This window comes from Pygocentrus nattereri, chromosome 23 (assembly GCF_015220715.1).
Source record: "Pygocentrus nattereri isolate fPygNat1 chromosome 23, fPygNat1.pri, whole genome shotgun sequence".
Lineage (NCBI taxonomy): Eukaryota > Metazoa > Chordata > Actinopteri > Characiformes > Serrasalmidae > Pygocentrus > Pygocentrus nattereri.
Genome location: NC_051233.1, coordinates 20,556,624 through 20,577,268, shown reverse-complemented (window position 1 = coordinate 20,577,268; position 20,645 = coordinate 20,556,624). Strand labels below are relative to the sequence as shown.

General features: G+C 38.1%; 1 protein-coding gene across 8 annotated transcripts in view; it reads right to left on the bottom strand.

The window, feature by feature from the left end:
* The window catches only part of fcho2 (FCH and mu domain containing endocytic adaptor 2), a 108,861-nt gene that overhangs the window by 62,372 nt on the left and 25,844 nt on the right, over positions 1-20,645 (bottom strand). For all 8 annotated transcript variants that reach the window (XM_017698542.2, XM_017698535.2, XM_017698552.2 and 5 more), the window contains exons 2-4: positions 11,541-11,632; positions 6,134-6,208; positions 4,192-4,333 (exon numbers count right to left, since the gene is read on the bottom strand). In XM_017698542.2, coding sequence (XP_017554031.1) covers positions 4,192-4,333; positions 6,134-6,208; positions 11,541-11,632 — 309 coding nt within the window. The remainder of the gene's footprint in view (positions 1-4,191; positions 4,334-6,133; positions 6,209-11,540; positions 11,633-20,645) is intronic.

Genomic DNA, 20,645 nt, shown 5'->3' with positions numbered 1-20,645 from the left:
CATCGTGGTAGTAGAAGAATTAATTCTGAAATCTACATACATTCTCTCTGCCAAATACAGAGAAATGCATCCAATTTAATCAGGAGGAGCTCCAATAAGCAGCAAGGCAATGACCCAAAAAAAGGCAATGACCCAACTGAGCATGTGGTTCACATGCAGAGGAAGAGACTGAAGGAGAGAATAAAACAACAAAAAACATACGTAACCAAACATTAAGTGTTTTTTAACCTTATTTACGTTAAGACTATCTATTCCTGTACTTTCGCTCATGTGAAAGTTAGGTAGTCTGCCACCAAAGGTGATGTGTAAGTTTTATTTTTAACACACATCTAGATGTAAAATACCTCAATCTTTCTGTTTTTATATTGCAAAAATAAATAAATAACTAAATAAATAAATACACAATCCTCACTGCTATTGAGTGCTGGTTAGTTGGGAAGTTGATCAGCATATTCTCGGAGCAAAGCAGTTCATGTTCCACTGTTAGAATGTCCCATTGCTGGAGTTTAAAACATGAGAGCAGTGTTGAAATATTTTATGCTATTCTGTACTGTGAAAACTAGAGCATTCATCTGTATGAAAATGATTAAACATTTACAAACTATGATTTTGAACAAAAGCACCATAGGAACCTATTCATTTTGTACTTGTTTAGGAGCGCCCTGTAGCGTCTGACCAATCTGGAAGACATTACTGAGAGGCTATTCTCCTCACTAAATGACTCAAACACAAACAGTTTGTGGCTTTTTGGCCTTATTGGTGTGCGAGTCATTTGGTTACTTTTCCCATGTTTCGGCCCAAACTCCAAAGTTCTTTATTGCAGTTCTTACATTTAAGGCGATGACCCTTATTTTTAGATTTTTGTAGAATTCTCTTTATTAGAGATTTTCTGGTGAATAACCTCTGAAAATCTCCCTTAAACTTCTGAAATTGCATCCACTTTTCCAACCAGTCTTCAATGAGGCTGTGCATATCTTACTGTGAGCTATAAAGATGAATAAAACTTCACAGCTGAACACAGCAGGAAGCCACTTTAGACAATAAGGGTTTGCCTCCCAGGCAGAACTCGTCATTCAGGCATACTGACGTCAAATTACACAATGTCTTTTTTTTCTATTTATAAACATTTATTTTCAGTTAGAGAATTCAGTGCTAACAGTTTTTATTTAAGCAACAGAAACTGCAAACATCTGCACATCATTAACGTGGTTTGAGCAGGCTGAGGGAAGTTTTAGGGATGTATTTACAGAAAAAAAAATAGTTGACAACTGACTAGTGTTTGTTAGCAACATTAGTCTTCAAACTCTACTACTACACTAAAATGGCAAAACTTGGACACCAAACACGTCTTAGCTGATCGACTTGAAGTGGGACATTTTTGCCAAACATTTTTGCCAAACAATTCAGCACTGTCTGAATTCACATTTCACATTAACCAGCAACCAATCAAAAACCTCATATGCTACTCTCCTCCCACCTTCCAGATGTAGTTTCACTAGGAAGTTGTAAAACAACTTAAACAATGGTCATTTTTCATCCATCATATTTTGTTCAAGATACTGTGAGAATTTCAAATTGTGAAGTCATCAACCTGTGGTCCAAGTGCACTGTCACAAACTTAATAACTAATAATAAATATTTTGGATTTATTGATTCAAAATATACTATAAAAGTCTAAATGTTAACCTCTATGAGTCACAGTTATTTTCAGCAGTAAAGTGGTGTAATATTATATCAATTATATTAATTATTTGTCATTTTCTCAACAAGATTCCAAACTTTTATTTGGGAAGATTATTGTTTAAACGTAAAAGCTCTTAAGATAACATATCATCACATTTTGTTACTTTTACATTTTTGCCAGGTCTTTGTCATCTCTTGACACAAACAGACAGACATAAAAAGCCTAAAGTGCAGACTTGGACCTAAAAAGCACAGTGGAGCCATTAAAATGAAATGCATGTCTCTTAAAATGCACTTTCATATTAAATGGTGACGCATTTTACAGGGGGGGGGGGGGGGGGGGGGGGCAGTATAATGTTACCTGGTTATATTTCAAAACCCATGTCCTTCAGTTTTCTTCTATTCAATCCCATTTCCAAAAAAGTAAACGTTTTTAAAGGGAAATAACACCAAGGCAACATATCAAATGCTTAAAAAAAAGAAATTTTAATGTTTTTTAAAAGACAGAATATAGAAATAAGCAAGGCCTTCCCCTGGATGGCAGCATATGTTGCCAAAACATGTAAATATTGTTCAGCATTAACGGTGTCTTCACAGAGAAAGGGGTGGCATTTCTGGATTCTGTTTGTATTAACTTGCATTTGTGGATGCAGCGATGAACTGTTTTCGATGATGAACACCGACAGTAGTTATCAGAAATGTTCCTAAACCCATGCAGTGATTTCCACTAAAGAATCATGTCTGGTTTTAATGCAGCGCTGTCTGAGGGCCCAAAAATCAAGTCCAGCAAATACTGATTTTTGGCCTTGACCCTTCTTCTGGATTGTGTTGTTGACATCAAATTCAAAACGGGCATATAGTTTTCAATAAACAATCAAATTTTTTAGTTTCAACATTTGATATTTTGTCTATTATTTTCAATTAAATACAGGGTTTAAATGATTTGCACATCATTGCATTTTGTTTTATTTATTTATTTTGCACAGCATCCCAACTTCTTTGGAAATGGGGTTGTATTTACCAAAACCAGTCATAATAATTCCTATGTACACAACCTTTTCCAAACTTTTCTTATCCCTAACTGACTCATGTTTGGCCTCTAGGGGTTCAAATCTGCCAAAAACAGGACAACAATGGCTGCACTTGCAGGAAACAGTAACACTTTAATGCTGGATGTACTTCAACTGAAGCAGAAGTACACACTGATCAGTCTTACAGTTTCATTTAGCAGCGAGTAAAAGCCTTCATTTCGTGGCATTCGGTCATCAAATGGCACAGCAGTAATAAATCACAGTGCGTAATAAAATAATACAGTTTTTACTGAGCAATCAAAACTCTACCTAAACAAATTAAAACCGTCTATATTATTACATGGTCTTCCTAATGCTCAATAGTAACCCTGCTTAGTACTTTGAACTAAACAAAAGGCATATTCTGGTTCTTCTATATTACATTTAATAAAGAAATTAAAAGAAAATTAAGAATTCCACTCTGTGAATGATGTGTGGCCTTTTTTGGTTCCTATAGAGCACAGGTTCTCGAGCTGGTCCTCAGGGACCCTGTGACAGTCCATATTTTTTCTGTATCCCTATGCTGCAGGTTTGGTCAGAGCAAAAACTGTTCAGAAAATGTTTTTTACTCTGCATAATTTCAACACCAGCCAGCTAACTCTGATAAGTGTTGCTTTGTGCTGTTGCAAGAGAATGGCAAGAAGTCTAACCCTTTTATAAAACCTTATAATACCAAACTGAGGCCTGATTCACATACACTGCTTCTGTGTGGTGTGCGTGACGCAGAAAATCTTGCTTTTAATTTGGCGCCCATGTTAACTGGTCAGCATTTTTACAAGGTTGTGCGTGTGAAGCGGCAGAGCGCCCAGATGCTGCACTGAAGCAGCTTGGTATTTAAAGAATAGATCAGGTGCCGGTGTTTTGCACATGCTGAGTGTGTCACACAGCAAAATACACTGAAATAAGCCATGGAAATCAGAAAACAAGAAAACATAAAAACTTAAAACTTGTAAAAATTTCATTTAATTTAATTAATGACAAAATGCTAGTTAAACATTCTGTACTGCAAACAGATTCAGCGAATGATCCATCAGATAAAACTTTTGCCTAATCACAAGTCAGAATGCTGCTGAGGATAAACAAATATACCATGCACTTTTATAAATTATATTTTCCATTGAGCAGATGGACTGATGTAACCATTAATCTGTCTGGAATATGTCTGTATAACTTTCTCACTGCTCCGCTCCTGTACACTGTATGTGTATCTTGATCGTAAAAATGTCTGATGTAGATCATTATCATTTACCATCCAGGCCTAAATAGTACCTAAAACTGCAGCTCTGTAAGTCTCTCATAAATGAAAGTGATGAATATGGAAATTATTGGCCATCATATCAGCCCTGGGACTCTCTATCAGTGATCACATGCTCTGTTGAGGCTTTTGACAAAATTACCAGCACAGACGTGGCACAAACAATCAGTGATGATTCAATACCTTCTTATGTGCCTTGGCCTGCTCGTCCACATACTTCTGCACTTCCTTGATGAGCTCTTGCAGCTTGCGCACCAGTTCCATGTGACAGGCAGCCAGTTTTTCTGTTGACACTTTAAACACATCCCATACTGGAGCAAACGTCCTGCAGAAAGGTCACATTTTAAAGTCTTAAGGAGATTCAGGACCGGCAACACACCAAACATAATACCACAAAGTAGTAAATGATCATTAAATATATCACAACATATTACAACACCAGAATTAATTGTTACAAAATACTTACATGAGACAGAAAGAAGAAAGTCTTTAAAAATTGGCAGAGCTGGCAAGAATCAGCAGATTTTTGTCAATTGCCAATGGATTCATTTTATTTTGGCTGATTTGTTTTACTATTTTACAAGGTAAATGAAGAATAATACAGAGCTCTTAAAATGTCTTTAGATGGGTGAGACCAATAAGGACCTATGTTCAGTGTACAACATAACCACAACTGGCATACAACATTTAATGTTAATGCCTCCAGCCCAAAAAGTAACATTCTGGTCCTTCTCGTCTTCCTAATTTGCAGAAAAACTACATGGTGGCTTTATCATTTAACTCAATCCATTATTAAAGGACTTTTGTGTCGCCTAATGTGCCAACTGTGACATTACGGTTATGTTCAGACTGCCAGTCCACATCTGATTTTTGGCATATCCAGATTTTTTCCAGATCTATTTGTGATAAAACAGCTAAAAATCACATGAAATCTGAGTTTTGTAAATCAGATCCAGTCCACATTTGGTTTGAAATGCAATTCCTATTGAAATTTTACAAATGTGTCTCAGTCTGGACGCTCTGGCTGTTGAAATCAGATGTGAATGTGTCTTTTATGTCATTCGCAAAGTGACAAACAATAGCCATGTCAAATTTAGAGGGATGGAAGTACTGCGATGCAGGCAGAGTCCCAAAGATTCATGCTTCCGCCAGAGAATCTAAAGAGTTTGGAGGGTGAGATAATGCACCTCTTCAGCATTCGCATTTGAAATCCACGTCACGAACACAGCTATGTAGTTACTGATGCCTATGTTGTTACCGCAGCAACCCATGCAGATAGGCTGGTGATGTCTGGACACACAAATACGATCTGATCATCTGCAAATAACAGCGCGGGCAGTCGTCTCAAAAGATCTGATTTGAGAAACAGATTTGATTTGCCTGCAGCAGTCTGAACAGATCGGATGCTGCTCTGGACAAACTCCAACCATCAGTTAGTCATAGCCAAGAAAATTTGATCTATTCAAGCTCCGGCAACAAATGACTCCTTCTGTAGCAACTATTGCTAGCTTGGACAAGCATTACAGAATGGTGGCAAAAATTCCTTTCAACCTAATGGAAAACTGTAGCGCCCAACTTTGAGGTCTGCGACCTAAAGGGGCCCAACAAAATATCTGGTTCTGGGCAGGTTCTGGCTGGACCACATTGAGCTTATGTTCATTTTCTAATAAATTATATTTTGCTATTTGTGCCTATGTAAATTTTGTGCACTCTCATGAATTTCCCATCTTGCAAGCTCTAAAGTTCTTAAAGGGGTTCCTAAACTTTCAGAGTGCGTCCCTTTTTTAGTTGCAAAAATATTTAGTGGCTCTCTGCCTTTCCCTCCCCCTGCCCCCCAGGGCCTACCCCACTCACATCAGTATGCACATTACAGAAACTACAGAGGAGAAAAAAATAAAATCTTTTCGTTCCAATCGAGACCCTTCCTCAGCAACGAGCCCACCTTATCAATTCATTATTGATTTAAAGCCACAGCCACAGGCTGATGCTTCAGTAATTTCTTCGGAGGGTAGAACAAAAGTCAGGACAGCACCAGTGGTCCTGATTTGAGGTGGTTTTTGAACGAACCACTGGTTTTAAGTGAACTTGCCAACCTCAAAATATGTACATGCACAGACACACTTACCCCAACTGTGAGAAGTTGCTGGCAGATTTGGCCAGTTTGGTCATCGATCTGGAGTACGTCTCCTCGATGGTAGCCCTGCAGACACAGCAAAAACATTTTGTAAGCATTCACATTCAAAATGAAGTAAAATCCTTTGAATCCTAGTGACTGAATTTATAGAATAGATATTTTAAAGAAAATACACTAATAAAATCACTATAAATCCATTTTACTGTTGTAAGTCTATATTAGATGTCTATGAAAACCAACTGATGGAAGAAATAAGACAATATTGCTGCATGAAATTTGAATGTTGTACATATATTAAAAAAACATTGCAGCACTGCTCCAATGCTGCACATACAGAAGCACATGCATCTATGCCATGCTTCCTAACAGTGACAGGACACAAATGTTGGTTTAGCAGTGCAGAGGATGAGTGAATAATTCATCTGTCGTTTGCTGTGGATGGAAACAGGCTGACAGTGAGCACTGCTGGGAACAGCACACATACAGAGACAATGGGGCAAAAAAAAAAACTAGACCACACATGAGATGGATGTGGGTGGATACAAAGCTAGCTTGGGTCATAAGGGTCAGCAGCATAAAAGAAATGCCGCACAAAAATGGGGGGGGGGGCAATATGACAATATTTATCACTGTTGTGCTAAATTACATTACATCACAATATGATTACTATCGCTGAGTATTTTGTGGATATTGATAGTACTAAAAAAATCATTACAAAAAGAGCATAATTAACTTTGTTTAAATGGGTACATATTAACACATTCATCAAATATGCATAAAAAGTATACATATTTTATGACCTTTAATGACATACTGTCTATTCCGCTTCAGATGAACTTATTTACATTTAGAAAATCAACATAACTTTTATACAGCCAATCTAAGAATGGTCATACATTTTTACACCCCTAACAACCCTGAACATTGCATCTTCCCTCTGATGATCTCAGACCACAATGTGTTGCATAAACATCTGAGTGCCCAGAAGGGGGCGCCAGAAATCCTGATTGCATTCATGTACACACAGCCAGCCAGCCAAAAAAACTAAAACAGAAACAAACAGTATATACATAAACACATCCTATAAGTCATGAAATTGTGCATCATCATCATCATGAGTTATCCAAGCACAGTGATGTCTGGAAAATTCCATCAGGTCTGTCAGTGCGCCAGACGTTCTCTAGTTGGGCCGCAACTGATTGATAGGTGAGCTCTGGATGACCTAAAGCATATTTCTGCACCATTTGGATGCCTTTCTAAGAAAACCATTAAAATACATTTCCCCCAAGATACAGCGTTCTTCTCTCACTCCTTTGAGTTATGCCTTTGTGTGGAGCAGGTGAAATTCCTGCATACCTCCAGTACTCCACTTTAAATCAGGTGGTACCTTAAATCACAACACAGGAGGAAAAGACAGGGTGGGACGTTTAAGAGGAGACTTTGGACTGCGCCAACTGTTAAAACTGCTGAAGTGTATATTTTATCACGCCTGTTGACCAAATGTCTGGATCAAATGTCTTCATTTTCAGCCTCATAGTGAGACATTCACATTTAAAGCAGACCATGGTGCCATCTTGTGGAAGAAATAGTGGAGATAAGGTTTCTTATTTAGACAGTGAAGGTGAAATAATTCTTGCCCCAACAAAAGGAGCCATTCAGTGTTTCAGGCAGGTTTTATTCATTCGGGAGAAGAACGTCAAACCCCAACCTGGATATTGCAAAGCAGTATGTATAGGTTCAAGTACACTTTCGAATTTCAAGGTGAAAGACCATCAGATAGCGCCATCAAGGTCAACACAGCAGATGCAGTATGAGACGGGCCGTAGCAGAAGAAATCAACATATCTCAGATACCACATGAGATCAAAATCTCATACCATCATGCCAGCGACACTGTTGTCAAAAGCTTTTCACTTCCTGACACAGTTTTGTCACACCTAAAAATAAGCACAAGGCGCCTGCAGTGAGACCGTCATGGTCAGATACAGTTAAGAAATAAGTAAAGCTTTTTTTTTTTCCTTTTTAATTTTTTTTATAAATATTCAAGATCTTACTTCTCCCACTAAACCTTATGTCTAGTAAGAGACACTCAGGCGCATTTGATCAATAAAGCAAAAAGGGGACATTTCTGAAGTTCTGAAATATTTCAGTAGCCACCTTTACAGGGGTTGGACAATGAAACTGAAACACCTGGTTTTAGACCACAATAATTTATTAGTATGGTGTAGGGCCTCCTTTTGCAGCCAATACTGCGTCAATTCGTCTTAGGAATGACATATAAAAGTCCTGCACAGTGGTCAGAGGGATTTTAAGCCAATCTTCTTGCAGGATATTGGCCAGGTCACTACGTGATTCTGGTGGAGGAAAACGTTTCCTGACTCGCTCCTCCAAAACACCCCAAAGTGGCTAAATAATATTTAGATCTGGTGACTGTGCAGTTCCATGGGAGATGTTCAACTTCACTTTCATGTTCATCAAACCAATCTTTCACCAGTCTTGCTGTGTGTATTGGTGCATTGTCATCCTGATACACGGCACCGCCTTCAGGATACAATGTTTGAACCATTGGATGCACATGGTCCTCCAGAATGGTTCGGTAGTCCTTGGCAGTGACGCGCCCATCTAGCACAAGTATTGGGCCAAGGGAATGCCATGATATGGCAGCCCAAACCATCACTGATCCACCCCCATGCTTCACTCTGGGCATGCAACAGTCTGGGTGGTACGCTTCTTTGGGGCTTCTCCACACCGTAACTCTCCCGGATGTGGGGAAAACAGTAAAGGTGGACTCATCAGAGAACAATACATGTTTCACATTGTCCACAGCCCAAGATTTGCGCTCCTTGCACCATTGAAACCGACGTTTGGCATTGGCACGAGTGACCAAAGTTTTGGCTATAGCAGTCCGGCCGTGTATATTGACCCTGTGGAGCTCCCGACTGACAGATTTGGTGGAAACAGGAGAGTTGAGGTGCACATTTAATTCTGCCGTGATTGGGGCAGCCGTGGTTTTATGTTTTTTGGATACAATCCCGGTTAGCACCCGAACACCCCTTTCAGACCGCTTCCTCTTGCGTCCACAGTTAATCCTGTTGGATGTGGTTCGTCCTTCTTGGTGGTATGCTGACATTACCCTGGATACCGTGGCTCTTGATACATCACAAAGACTTGCTGTCTTGGCCAGCAAGACGTGCACCAACAATTTGTCCTCTTTTGAACTCTGGTATGTCACTCAATGTTGTGTGCATCGCAATATTTTGAGCAAAACTGTGCTCTTACCCTGCTAATTGAACCTTCACACTCTGCTCTTACTGGTGCCATGTGCAATTAATGAAGATTGACCACCAGGCTGGTCCAATTTAGCCATAAAACCTCCCACACTAAAATGACAGGTGTTTCAGTTTCATTGTCCAACCCCTGTACATGCGGCCTAATAATCTCTTAATAATCTGAATAACAGCTGATAACGGGAAGTTATGTATGCTCTGCGTATGTTCATTTAGAGCATTCAACATGGCGGAGCAGAAAGTGGTCTGCAGAGAAGGAGAAGTTTAAGCTTTGAAGACGGCAGTAGGACGGGTGTCCAGCTTATGGGTGTCAAAACTTGCTGTCTTCCTCTCGCCGCTTCCTTAATACATGTGAAGTACATTTTTCTGCCATAATTTTAAAGCAATTAAAAAGCGCCAGCTGAAAAGTCATCCCACCCTGACTGGACTCGCGTGATACTCGCTGTCTTGGTGATGTTTACATCAAGTGGCTCTCTAAGCATACGCATAATGTTGGAGTGAGCATGTAAACAAAGATTTTCAGTGAGATTGTTGAGTAGCGTGAGCACATAAAACAGCTCAGTCTAAATCTGTAACCAAAATATATTTAATCAGATTGGCAAAAATCTTTTCATGTAAGCGTCACCACTGATTCTCCTTTTTGCACATACTGATATAATGTTGATATAATATAATGAACTGCTGAATACAAAGCAAAGGAGGGCTATAAAAATATGTCAAAGCACATTCAGCTCACAATATTCAGTGTCTCAAATGGTAGTTAAGGGGACCTGTGGAAGTCAAGGCAAGATGAGGAAGAACAAGAAAACTCAGATTCAATGGCTCGTATGCTGGCCAGAAAGGCAAAGCAAGTCCCCTTGACAGCCAAAGACATTTAGGACTGGTTGAGCTAACAAAAGAAGTGGTAGAGCACTGCTCTATAGCGCAGCAGTGAAACTTCCTGCTACCACAGCTTGCCAACTGTTGAGCATGTGGGCAGATCTACTATGCTTTGTGGTTGTGTTGCAGACAGTGCCACCAGAAACACTGCATGAATAGAGGGAGAAATTGACTCTACTAAATTATGAGCAAATTCTGGAAGCAAATGTGATTCAATCAAAAAGCTGAATGTGAAAAGAGGCACCTAAACAACCACGATGAACTACTTCAAGAAAAGTCTGTAGTTACACAACAGAATTGTATAAATAAACACTATAAATAAAAACCCTTTCCTCCACAACTTCTGACTGCTGAGGACATGCTAGGATATTTAATATTTTGCTTTCATTCTAGAGAAAGCAAGCATTTGAAACCTGCAGTGAATTGAAAGACATTTGTTCACTGAAGTGGCTGACAGCTCAAGAATTTGAAGGGAAGCTTCCTTCATGTAAGAATCTAAAGAACTTCCATCAGAACCCTGCCCATTTTTATTTCAGTCTTCAATAGTTACAACATCAAGTGTGTCGATCTGCTAGCAGAGACATTACGCATGCAACACAATTAACTCCAGTCAAATTGACCCCAGTCAAATTCCATTTTGTTGATTTTCTAAGTTAACACATCTTCAGCAGGGAACAAATACATATAGTTTTACATATTATATACAGTGTATACATACATACACAATACATATTGTCACTGTCCAAAGAAAACCATTTTTGTAGATTTTTATTTTTCTTCATCATTTCAACACAGCAGCTTTTCTTTACGTCCTGTGAAGATTTCATGATGAACAGACCAATAGAAATGCTTTAAAATCACTTGGAATAAAACCTCTTTCCATTAACTTACACTGGAAGCTAAGAGTGTTTTTGACTTCTCCTGTAAAGTTACTATTTTGGAGATACTTGTTTTTCTTTGAACAGCGACGGTATACATTACATTTGGCAATTTAGGGCACTATTTCCATTTATTTGATGAGATTAACATATAGTATGAAATGTGCCAGTAAGTGTGGCCATTGCAAAAATTATGTTTTACTTTTTACCCAATATGTTAAATACAAATGTGTTAACTTCACTTAAAATCAACAAAACATGTCATTTGACCGAGGCCACTTAAAATTTGCGTACGACTGTATACACATCCACCCACAGCGACAACATTTCATGTTTTGTCTATGTAATAACTTACCTTTCTCTGATGAAATCTGAAAGCTCCTTGCTGGAGATCTGGCCATGTTTCATGTTATGGTACAGAACGTCAAATCCATTGTTTTTTTCACCCTACGAGAAAGACGGCACAACAGCAACCATTAAACCAAGTGACTTTGTAGAGTAATGAAAACCTAAAAGCAACTTTTCCTTCATTAGAAAAAAGAAACAAATCTACGAGAAAGCATTGCTGCACTCCTTCACCACATAAGTTGTCTCCATCAGTGCTCTCATGGCCTGAATAGCAGCTAAATGACTCCTCAGCGCTCTCTGGTCCACCATATTCATCCGCGCCATGCTTCGATTTCTGTCTGGATCCGTTAAATTTACAACTGGAAAGGAACAAATGTCTGCGAGCTTCAAGTTGAAGAACTATGGAGAAGGTCCTTGGGATGGTAACCGTGGTTACAATGTTTGTAGTGTCCAGTAACAGGATTTTAAAAATGTAAGAGGTGAACTCATTCATAATAAATGCTTCAGTATTATTTGCACAATAACCCACTTTAGTGTCCCAATAAAGGAGAAAAAAAAACAACATGTTTCAAGGGTCATGGAAAAGGCTGCATTCTTGTTTATTTGTGTGTTTATTACTGGACAAAGTCAAGTTTTGGAGATTTTGAGACTTGAGCTTCGGCTCCACAATATGGGAAAAAAAATTGCAGTATTGCAATTCTACTGATACACACTGAAACTGCAATATACCCTCCTACACATCAAGAGCAAGAGCTATTAATGGATATGATTGAAGATTGTCCTGCATTATTTTGACCAAAATAATGAACTTTTGCCGGGTTACATGAATCCTTTGATTCATCCAGACCTCCACAAAAAGGCTCAAATGGTACTATGATTGATCAAGATGCTCCGAGCACACAGTAAAGGACACGGTCATTAGCTAGAAGGCTCATTTACATACTACAGGCTTCTGCAATTTCATTATTGCAAAGGCTAATATATAAAGTACAGGTTTAAATTCAAAATCTTTTTTCAAAATTCAAACATTTAAAATCTTGCATATCAGCTGATACCAACAGTATCAGCAATAGCTGCTTTTAAATGCCCTCCTCTTAAGACGGATATCTACAACACCTTGCTCAAACTCTAAATCATACAATTTGTCTCAAAGAGCCCCTAAATTCAGTATTGGGTACTGCCCAGGGAACCTTCCTCCTGGCAATAGTTCGAGTGCACTGGATGTTTCGTTCTCTAAAAGTTTCAACAATACACTGTAAAAACCAGTGAGCAACGACTGTTCGCTCTGCCTCCTGACCTCAAATAACAGCATGCTTCCAAGTTCAACTTGGAAATGCTGTATGTTCTCACTTGCTTCTCCACCAGAAAAAAATGTTTAGAATCAAATGTTTATTTTTCACAACTGTAAAAAATGACAATAATAAATAAATAAATAAATAAACACTACCAACAACCAAAGGTTTTATTCTGGCAAAGACATTTTAAGTCACTATCAATTTTTTACTCACTGAAATGTTCTTTGCAGCCTGTTAGCTACTTAGCTAAGCAGTTTCATTAGTCTCCCATTTAAATTTACTTATATGGTCTCATGTTAATGTTTGTCAAGGACTACCGACAAAATAATTCACAATGTGTTATAGTTCATAAGTGTTGCAGTTTATTTATTTACTTAATGAAATATGACATAGGCTGATTTGCGAACAGGCTAATTAGGCCCATTCAGGGATATCCAGTTAAGTTTAAGTTTAAATCTTTACTGAAAGGGCCAGCTGTAATGTTCATATGAACTGCTGACTGAATGCCTCTTCAGTCATCAGTTCACTGTGTTTTAGCAAGAGCTGCCATTATTTACATATATGTCCCATAGTTAGCTTGGCACTAGCGAAGCTAACAGTAATAAGCATTATGCTTGTGGTGTTAATCGAATTGAGAAAGGCATTATTGTATGAAACACCGCTGTGTGTGACTGACATATGGCTGTGACCGGAGTCCAAACTCATTCACTGCATATAGAACTAATGAGCGAATCGAGACACAGCCAGACACACCACTACCCAAGAGGAGATATGTAGACAATTACTTAAACAAAAGTGCAGCTTCAGTTAAATTCTTCCTCAAAAGGAAATTTCACTTACAAATTTGTGCTAAATGTGACTACTTAAAAATAAAGTTATTAAAATTCTTATAAGCTAGTCACTGTTTTTATGTCAACATTAGGCTCCATGACATTACTTACAATTACTTATGTATGTTGTACTGGACTTAAGTATTATTTTGAAAGATCTGTACTTTGAGTACCACTGAAATTTAATACATTTCCAAAAGATAGATAAATAAATAATTAAATAAATAAGTAATTAATTAAATAAATAAAACCCCATTGTACTCATGTTTTTACATTCATTTTACCTTTAAGGTGCTTATTACAAATCTATTTATTTATTTATTTATTTTTAAATAGCTCTTTACAGATAAGTTTTACCATTTGACAACTGCAGAGGTGACTAGTTGGCAATAAAATGAAACTAATTACCTATAAATAAAAAAATTTCCAGCTGATAATCATTTAATTAGTAGACATTACAGTAAAAGTGAAATGAACAATTAAACAATCTTTGTCATTTTGGAGAAATAAGGTGTCCAGCTTTTAGGGCGCATCTGCTTTATCAACATATCACCTCAATGCTTTTAAATCATAAGGCTGTATAATGAAAATGAAGGTTTTTATTAATTATTATTAACAACTAGAAAATGAACACATCATTTTTAGGTTATTACAACTTGCTACCATTATTTCTAGCATTTTATTACCAACCTGGTACCATTATAATTACTATAGGATGATTACTAAATAATTACTAGAGTTACAATATTACTACAATAAATATTCTAATTCTAATTATTATAATTATTTTAATAACACTTGCGATTTTGGGTTAGCAGAACTATTCACATTATTGAAAAATGAAACTATCCCCAACTACACTACTTCATCTTTATATGGAACCACTGCACTGAAAAAACACTTATCTTTAAACATTTTGTTAAAACGTTTACTTTATTTTTTTTTTAAATCCATACTTCCATTTTAAGCTTTTACCTTACTCTTCTACAACACCAATACTAGGCGTCTGATCTGTTCCATCTCGAATAAAAACCAACAAACAACATGTTGTGCAGTGCCAACTTCAGCACTTTAACTAACTGAACTAAGCTGCCTTGGGCCTCAATCTCTCAAAGCCTTTTTGTGAAACACGTGTAATGCTTTCTCAGACGACCACACTGAAACTGTTACTTAGCACAGATAAATAAAATAGCACATGTTAAAACTGCATCATCTCTCTCCTGGGCCTGCCGCTGCGCTGAAGATGCTGTCGGGGCTAAAGACGGCATAAGAGCCATTTTGCTCAAAGCAGTCTTCAAGTCAGAGACTGTTTCTGCATGAACAAACACGACAATGAACTAAAGCAGTGCTGAAACACATTTTAAAGTGGTGGTGCAGCCAAACACCAGAGCACCACAATTTTCACTGCGTGCCAGGGAGACCAACATTGAGAGACTATGGCCTACATACAATGCTAACTTCATAAGTTGCAGATTTCATGCATAATACTCCACTGCGTTCTCATGATATGTAATGCTTCATATATGAACATTAAAAACACAACAACAAGCATTAATAACAGGAAATCTCCATTTACTAGCGCTCATACTCATAAAAAACCTCAGTGTCACTGCTGGACTGAGAATAGTCCACCAAGCAAAAATGTCCAGCCAGCAGTGTCCTGTGGGCAGCATCCCTCGAACACTGACAAAGGACTAGAGGATGACCAGCACAAACTGTGCAGAAGCAGATGAGCCATCATCTCTGACTTTACATCTACAAGCTGGACTGACAAGGTAGGAGTGTCTAATAGAGTGGACAGAGAGTGGAAAGAGCGTTTAAAAACTCCAGCTGATCCACTCAGACCAGCACAACACACACTAACACACCACCACATCAATGTTACTGCAGTGCTGAGAATGATCCACTACCCAAATAGTTCCTGCTCTGTGAGGGGCCATGGGGGTCCTGACCACTGAAGAACAGGGTAAAACAGGGGCTAACAAAGTATCAGAGAAACAGAAACAGGACTAATTTAATTGTAATACTACAAAGTGCAACTATGTAGTAAGTGGAGCTGATAAAATGGACAAGGAATGTAGAAACAAGGATCATAATGTTAAGCCTGGTTAGTAAAGAAAATAGTTGTAAACCAAAGAACCTTAAAGGACCATCTTTTCTGGCAGTGTATTTAATGAATCGTATGTAAAATCAGATTCCAATGAATTTACTGTTAAGTTATTATGTAAGTCTATTGTAGATTAATTAAGATGTGGCTATCATGTGATGATTTAGGTATACACTGCATGAAGCTAACTGGTGGCTGTAAGTTTTCATTACATGTTAGCTTCATTAGCCTCCAAACCAAAGAAACAGTTTCCCTGCATCAGCAGTTTGCACTGGACAGGAAGCGACATCTTTCAGCAAGATAAAATATAAAGGCTTCTGCATGGGGATGTAATGTTTACTTGCTTGTGCCCTGGAAAAGGTGTTATATTGGAGTTTTAAGTGAAAGAATCTTACATGCCAGTATTATATCTAACATTCCTTTTTAGAGATTATTGTAAGAATACTGTTCGATCATTGAACCTATACCCTTGGTAATTCCACACCTATTCATGGCCAGAAGCATAGCACAAGCATTTCTAACAGTTGTATAAAATCATGTCCATAGCCATGCATTCTTAACAAACATTGGAAAACATCATATTGAAGAGCTCACTGACTTTGAATGTAGCACTGTCACAGAATGCCACCTTTGCCACATGTCAGCTTGTGAAATTTCTGCCATTCTAGCTCTGCCCTAGTCAACCGTAAGTTGTGAAATAGAAGCATGCAGAAACAGCATCAGCTCAAAAGCAGCAGAGCACATAAACTAACAGAGCAGGGCTGCCAAGGGTTGACTCACATAGCATGTAAAACCACCTATCCTGTGTTGCATTGCTTATTACAGAGTTCCAAACTGCCTGTGAAAGCCAAAATAAGCGTCAGGAGCTTCATTAAATGGGTTTTTATGGCCGAGCAGCTACACACAAGCCTCATATATGCAATGCCAAGTGTCAGCTGGAGTTTGTGTAACGCATGTTGCCACTAGGCTCAGGAAAAGTGGAAACGTTCTCTGGAGTGATGAATAATGCTTTATTAGCTGGCAGTCTGATGGATGAATCTTGGTTTGGTAAAGGCCAGGAGAATGTCACCTACCAGAATGCAGGGCTGGGGCTGTTTTTCAGGACTTTGGGCTTTTCAGTCCCAGTGAAGCGCAGTGTTAATGCTACAGCATACAATATTATTTCTGATGATTTTAATCTTCCAACTTTGTGGCAACAGTTTGGGGAAGGCCCTTTCCTGATCCAGCATGATTGTGACCATGTGCACAAAACAAGGTTCATAAAGACACAGTTTGACATGTCTGGTATGGAGAAACTCCAGTGGTCTGCACAGGGCCCTGATCTGAACCCCAGTGAGCACATTGCTGAAATCTTCTTGTCTAACATCAGTGCCTCTTGTGGAAGGGCTTCATAGAAGAGTGCAGGCTGTTGTAGCCAAAAAGGGGGGCGTACTCCATAATAATGCCTATGAGTTTGGAATAGGATGTCCAACATGCTCCTACAGGTATGATGATCAGGTTTGGCCATATAGAGTAACATTATTACTTAGTCTTGCTATACACTTGGTGTAGAGTTGCGGTGCAGTGCCTTTATTTTTGTTGTTCGCTGTGTAGCATCGGACATGCATTTGTGATGCAGTAATGAAGTTATAGCGGTAGTCATGTATAACAGATGAAGTACTTTTAACCTAAAGTCTAACAAAGGAAGTGTAATGGTTTTGAAATGTGCAGGATTTTAAAGTAGTTCACTGTTACCGCTTAAAAAAAGCTCTTTTTGAAAAGATTTGAAAAGGGAAATCCAAGAGGACTGTGATGATTGCTGGGCAGGTTCTGCTATTAAATGTTCACTTTGATTCAACACCCTTCACCTGAGCCAACATGACAGCCCTTAAGATGGTGCTGAGAATTCCTTCTTCTGTAAAACGGTTGTTTATGACAACTAAAAATGTTCTTTGCATATCAAAAACAGGACAACAGCAGTGAGAAATCACTGACAAACACATGGACATTGGCTCCTGAGCAGCTCAACTAGCTAAATCACTGGGGCAGTGCAGCATTGTAATGTACTGCACAATGCCATGGATCAGAATGGAACTATGGAACAATAATACAACTATAATATCAGGGCTGGACGTTAGATAGTGACTACTTAAACAACTCCTTTAACTTGGCATATCAGCTTGGCAATCCTTCATAATTCCACACCCACTCTACTAGATGCCTGCCAAATGCTTGGCCATTATTTCATGATGGCAGGGTCAAGAGCATTTACATGACTGCTACAGTTTACTAAAACTGGAAGTTAGTGCAGGTTTTATCATCAGACTTCATTTTAAAAAAGGGAAACGTTAACTATTTTTAAAAATGAAATTCACATTACAGATAAATGTAAATAATATATGCAATAGGTGTTAAGAGCATTGCCCAAAGACTCTTACTAGGGTAGCATGGTGTACATACCCAGGCAGGAAATAAAACATCATTCTGTGACAGGTAGGTTTTACCCACTAAATATAAGCATACAGACTTAGGCATTTAAACTGCTGTGAAATGAAAATTTCCCAATATGTTCAGCAAATAAACAGTAATTATGCATTAAAATGTGTTGATACATCAACTTATTATCACTTAGGAAAACAACAACAAAAAAAAGAAAAACGTCATTTGACCAGGGGTGCCCAAACTTTTACCAAAACATAGCTTTTACTATACAACTATATAAACACTAAGTGGGGAAAAAAATACATGAGTTTGTTCATCAGACTGTTTCTTACTTGGGAAAGTCATTGTCATCATAATCGTGTAAACTGCCAACCTATCATTACCCACTCAACAAGTAGGTCAATTTTAACCAATAACTTTCTTTTAACCAAGCAACCAAGTTTAATCCCGCAATCATGACAAACGTAGAAAAACTGAAAGGAAGAAAACTGACAGGTCAGAGCTACAGATGAAGACTTGCATATTAACCGTGCTGCAACTAAAAAGAGAGAAAACAAGAGATGTTTTCATGTCTGGACTCTAAGTGCAAAGTTGGCTTCTCCTTCCTATATTGTGTTTCAAATGAAAGTCCACTTCTGTATGATAAATATATCAAAAGTCTCTGTCTGAGAAAAATATAGTTTTTGCTAACACCTGCTTGTCTAAAGGTTTGACTGAAAGTAGTTCACCGCCTTACTTGATTAATCTAATACATAAATACAAAGCTAATCTAGTAATATTGGTTATATGTGCATGGAAAGACAAATCATTTGCAATGCCAAGGTTTTCTAACAGATGGACCTGATGCAACCAAGAAACTACTAAGTTTTCACTTTTTTTCTAGCAGCTTTTGGACCAAAAGGAAGAATTCTGCTTTGTCTGCGTTGAGTAGGAGGAAGTTACTCAACATCCAGTCTTTTATGTCTTTTGAAAAAGTTTAAAAGGGGAATTCTACAGATCTTTTTCTAAATGTCTGCACAATTAAGCCATAAAGGTGTAAACAAAGTCAGAGAAGTGCACCAAGCCAGAATTCTTCACACTGGTGATGATCAGATGTCAGAGATGTTTAATGCCTCCGAAAGCTTCCTCACAGAAAGCTATTATAACATGAAATAGTTAGGAACACAGTGCCTGATGTCTGATGCATTGTTTTACGGTAGCTGTGTGTGAAGGACTTGGCCTAAAAGGCATTTTTAAACTGTATTCATGGTGGAGAGGCGCATGCAAGGTTCTGTAAGGCAAATGAATCCACAAAAGAAAACGTATTTTTTCCAATTTACCCCTATTTCACCATTATCAACATTGCATATAAATATTCAGGAAACAAGCGTAGGCCCATTGGTTGTTTTGGACATTACGTATATTTGTGTTGTACATATTGCAACCCCGGTTTCCATCAGCACCACTGTAATGAATTCAGAGTTTCCGTTTATTAAACCATTATATATCAAATCACTCTGAATTACTTTATTTACATCTCAACCGCTGAATTATGCAGATTTCCGCTACAAAATGGGTGGAATTGCCTTTTTAAGCAACTACCCAGTGGCTCTTTGTAAAAGTGCTTTTTGCATCCCATTTTTCTGAAGCGCAGAAGAACAGCTGACTCAAACATCATTTCCTGTTGGGCTAATAAATTAATTTCACTAGGGGAACTCACGTCGTTGTGAAAAAGAGAGTGTATGTGAGCATTTCCTCTCAAGCTTTCGGTCTCCTTTTTCCTTCCTCTACAGTTTGCTTAGCAAATCTGCCACAAGTGACCACATCATCTGCACCAGCTGTGGGAAAAAACTGCTAACACTTATTATTCAAATATATAAACAAAATGAAAGGTGCCATATTTCACATTTTTCTGGCATTTCATCTGCTTTCCCCCGAGGTCTAGTTATGACATTTATGTGGTTTTACGTACCAAAACAGTCCTAATTTACCTTTACATGACCATTTCCAACCTCTTCTTATCCATTTCTGTTGATGTGCTTTTAGGATTGACATAGGTAAATGAGCTCTGCTGAGTGGCTGCCCTGAAATGTCCCTCATTCAAAATGGATGGGACTAAACTGGACGGGACTAAACTGCTGTAGACTGTATGTAGGAAGTGGGGTTGCAGCACACCAGGATTTCAGGATTGTTTAATCACAATTGTTTAAAAAAAAAAAAAAAATTAAGCACAGTAAAGACCCAGATCTTTCTAGTTCTATTTCTGTTATGTAGAGTTTCTGTTTCATTGGCTATTTAGCATAATTATGAATGAATTATTATGCTACAACATTTTGCTACAGGTTTTGCAGCATTCAAACACAGCATTAACCTGCTTCACATTATTTAGTAAGTAATCAAAAACATCTGTTTAACTTTCCACAGGTAAACAGGCAGATAGGCAGGTATAAAAGGAACAGTCTTGTATGGTTTAGTCACCA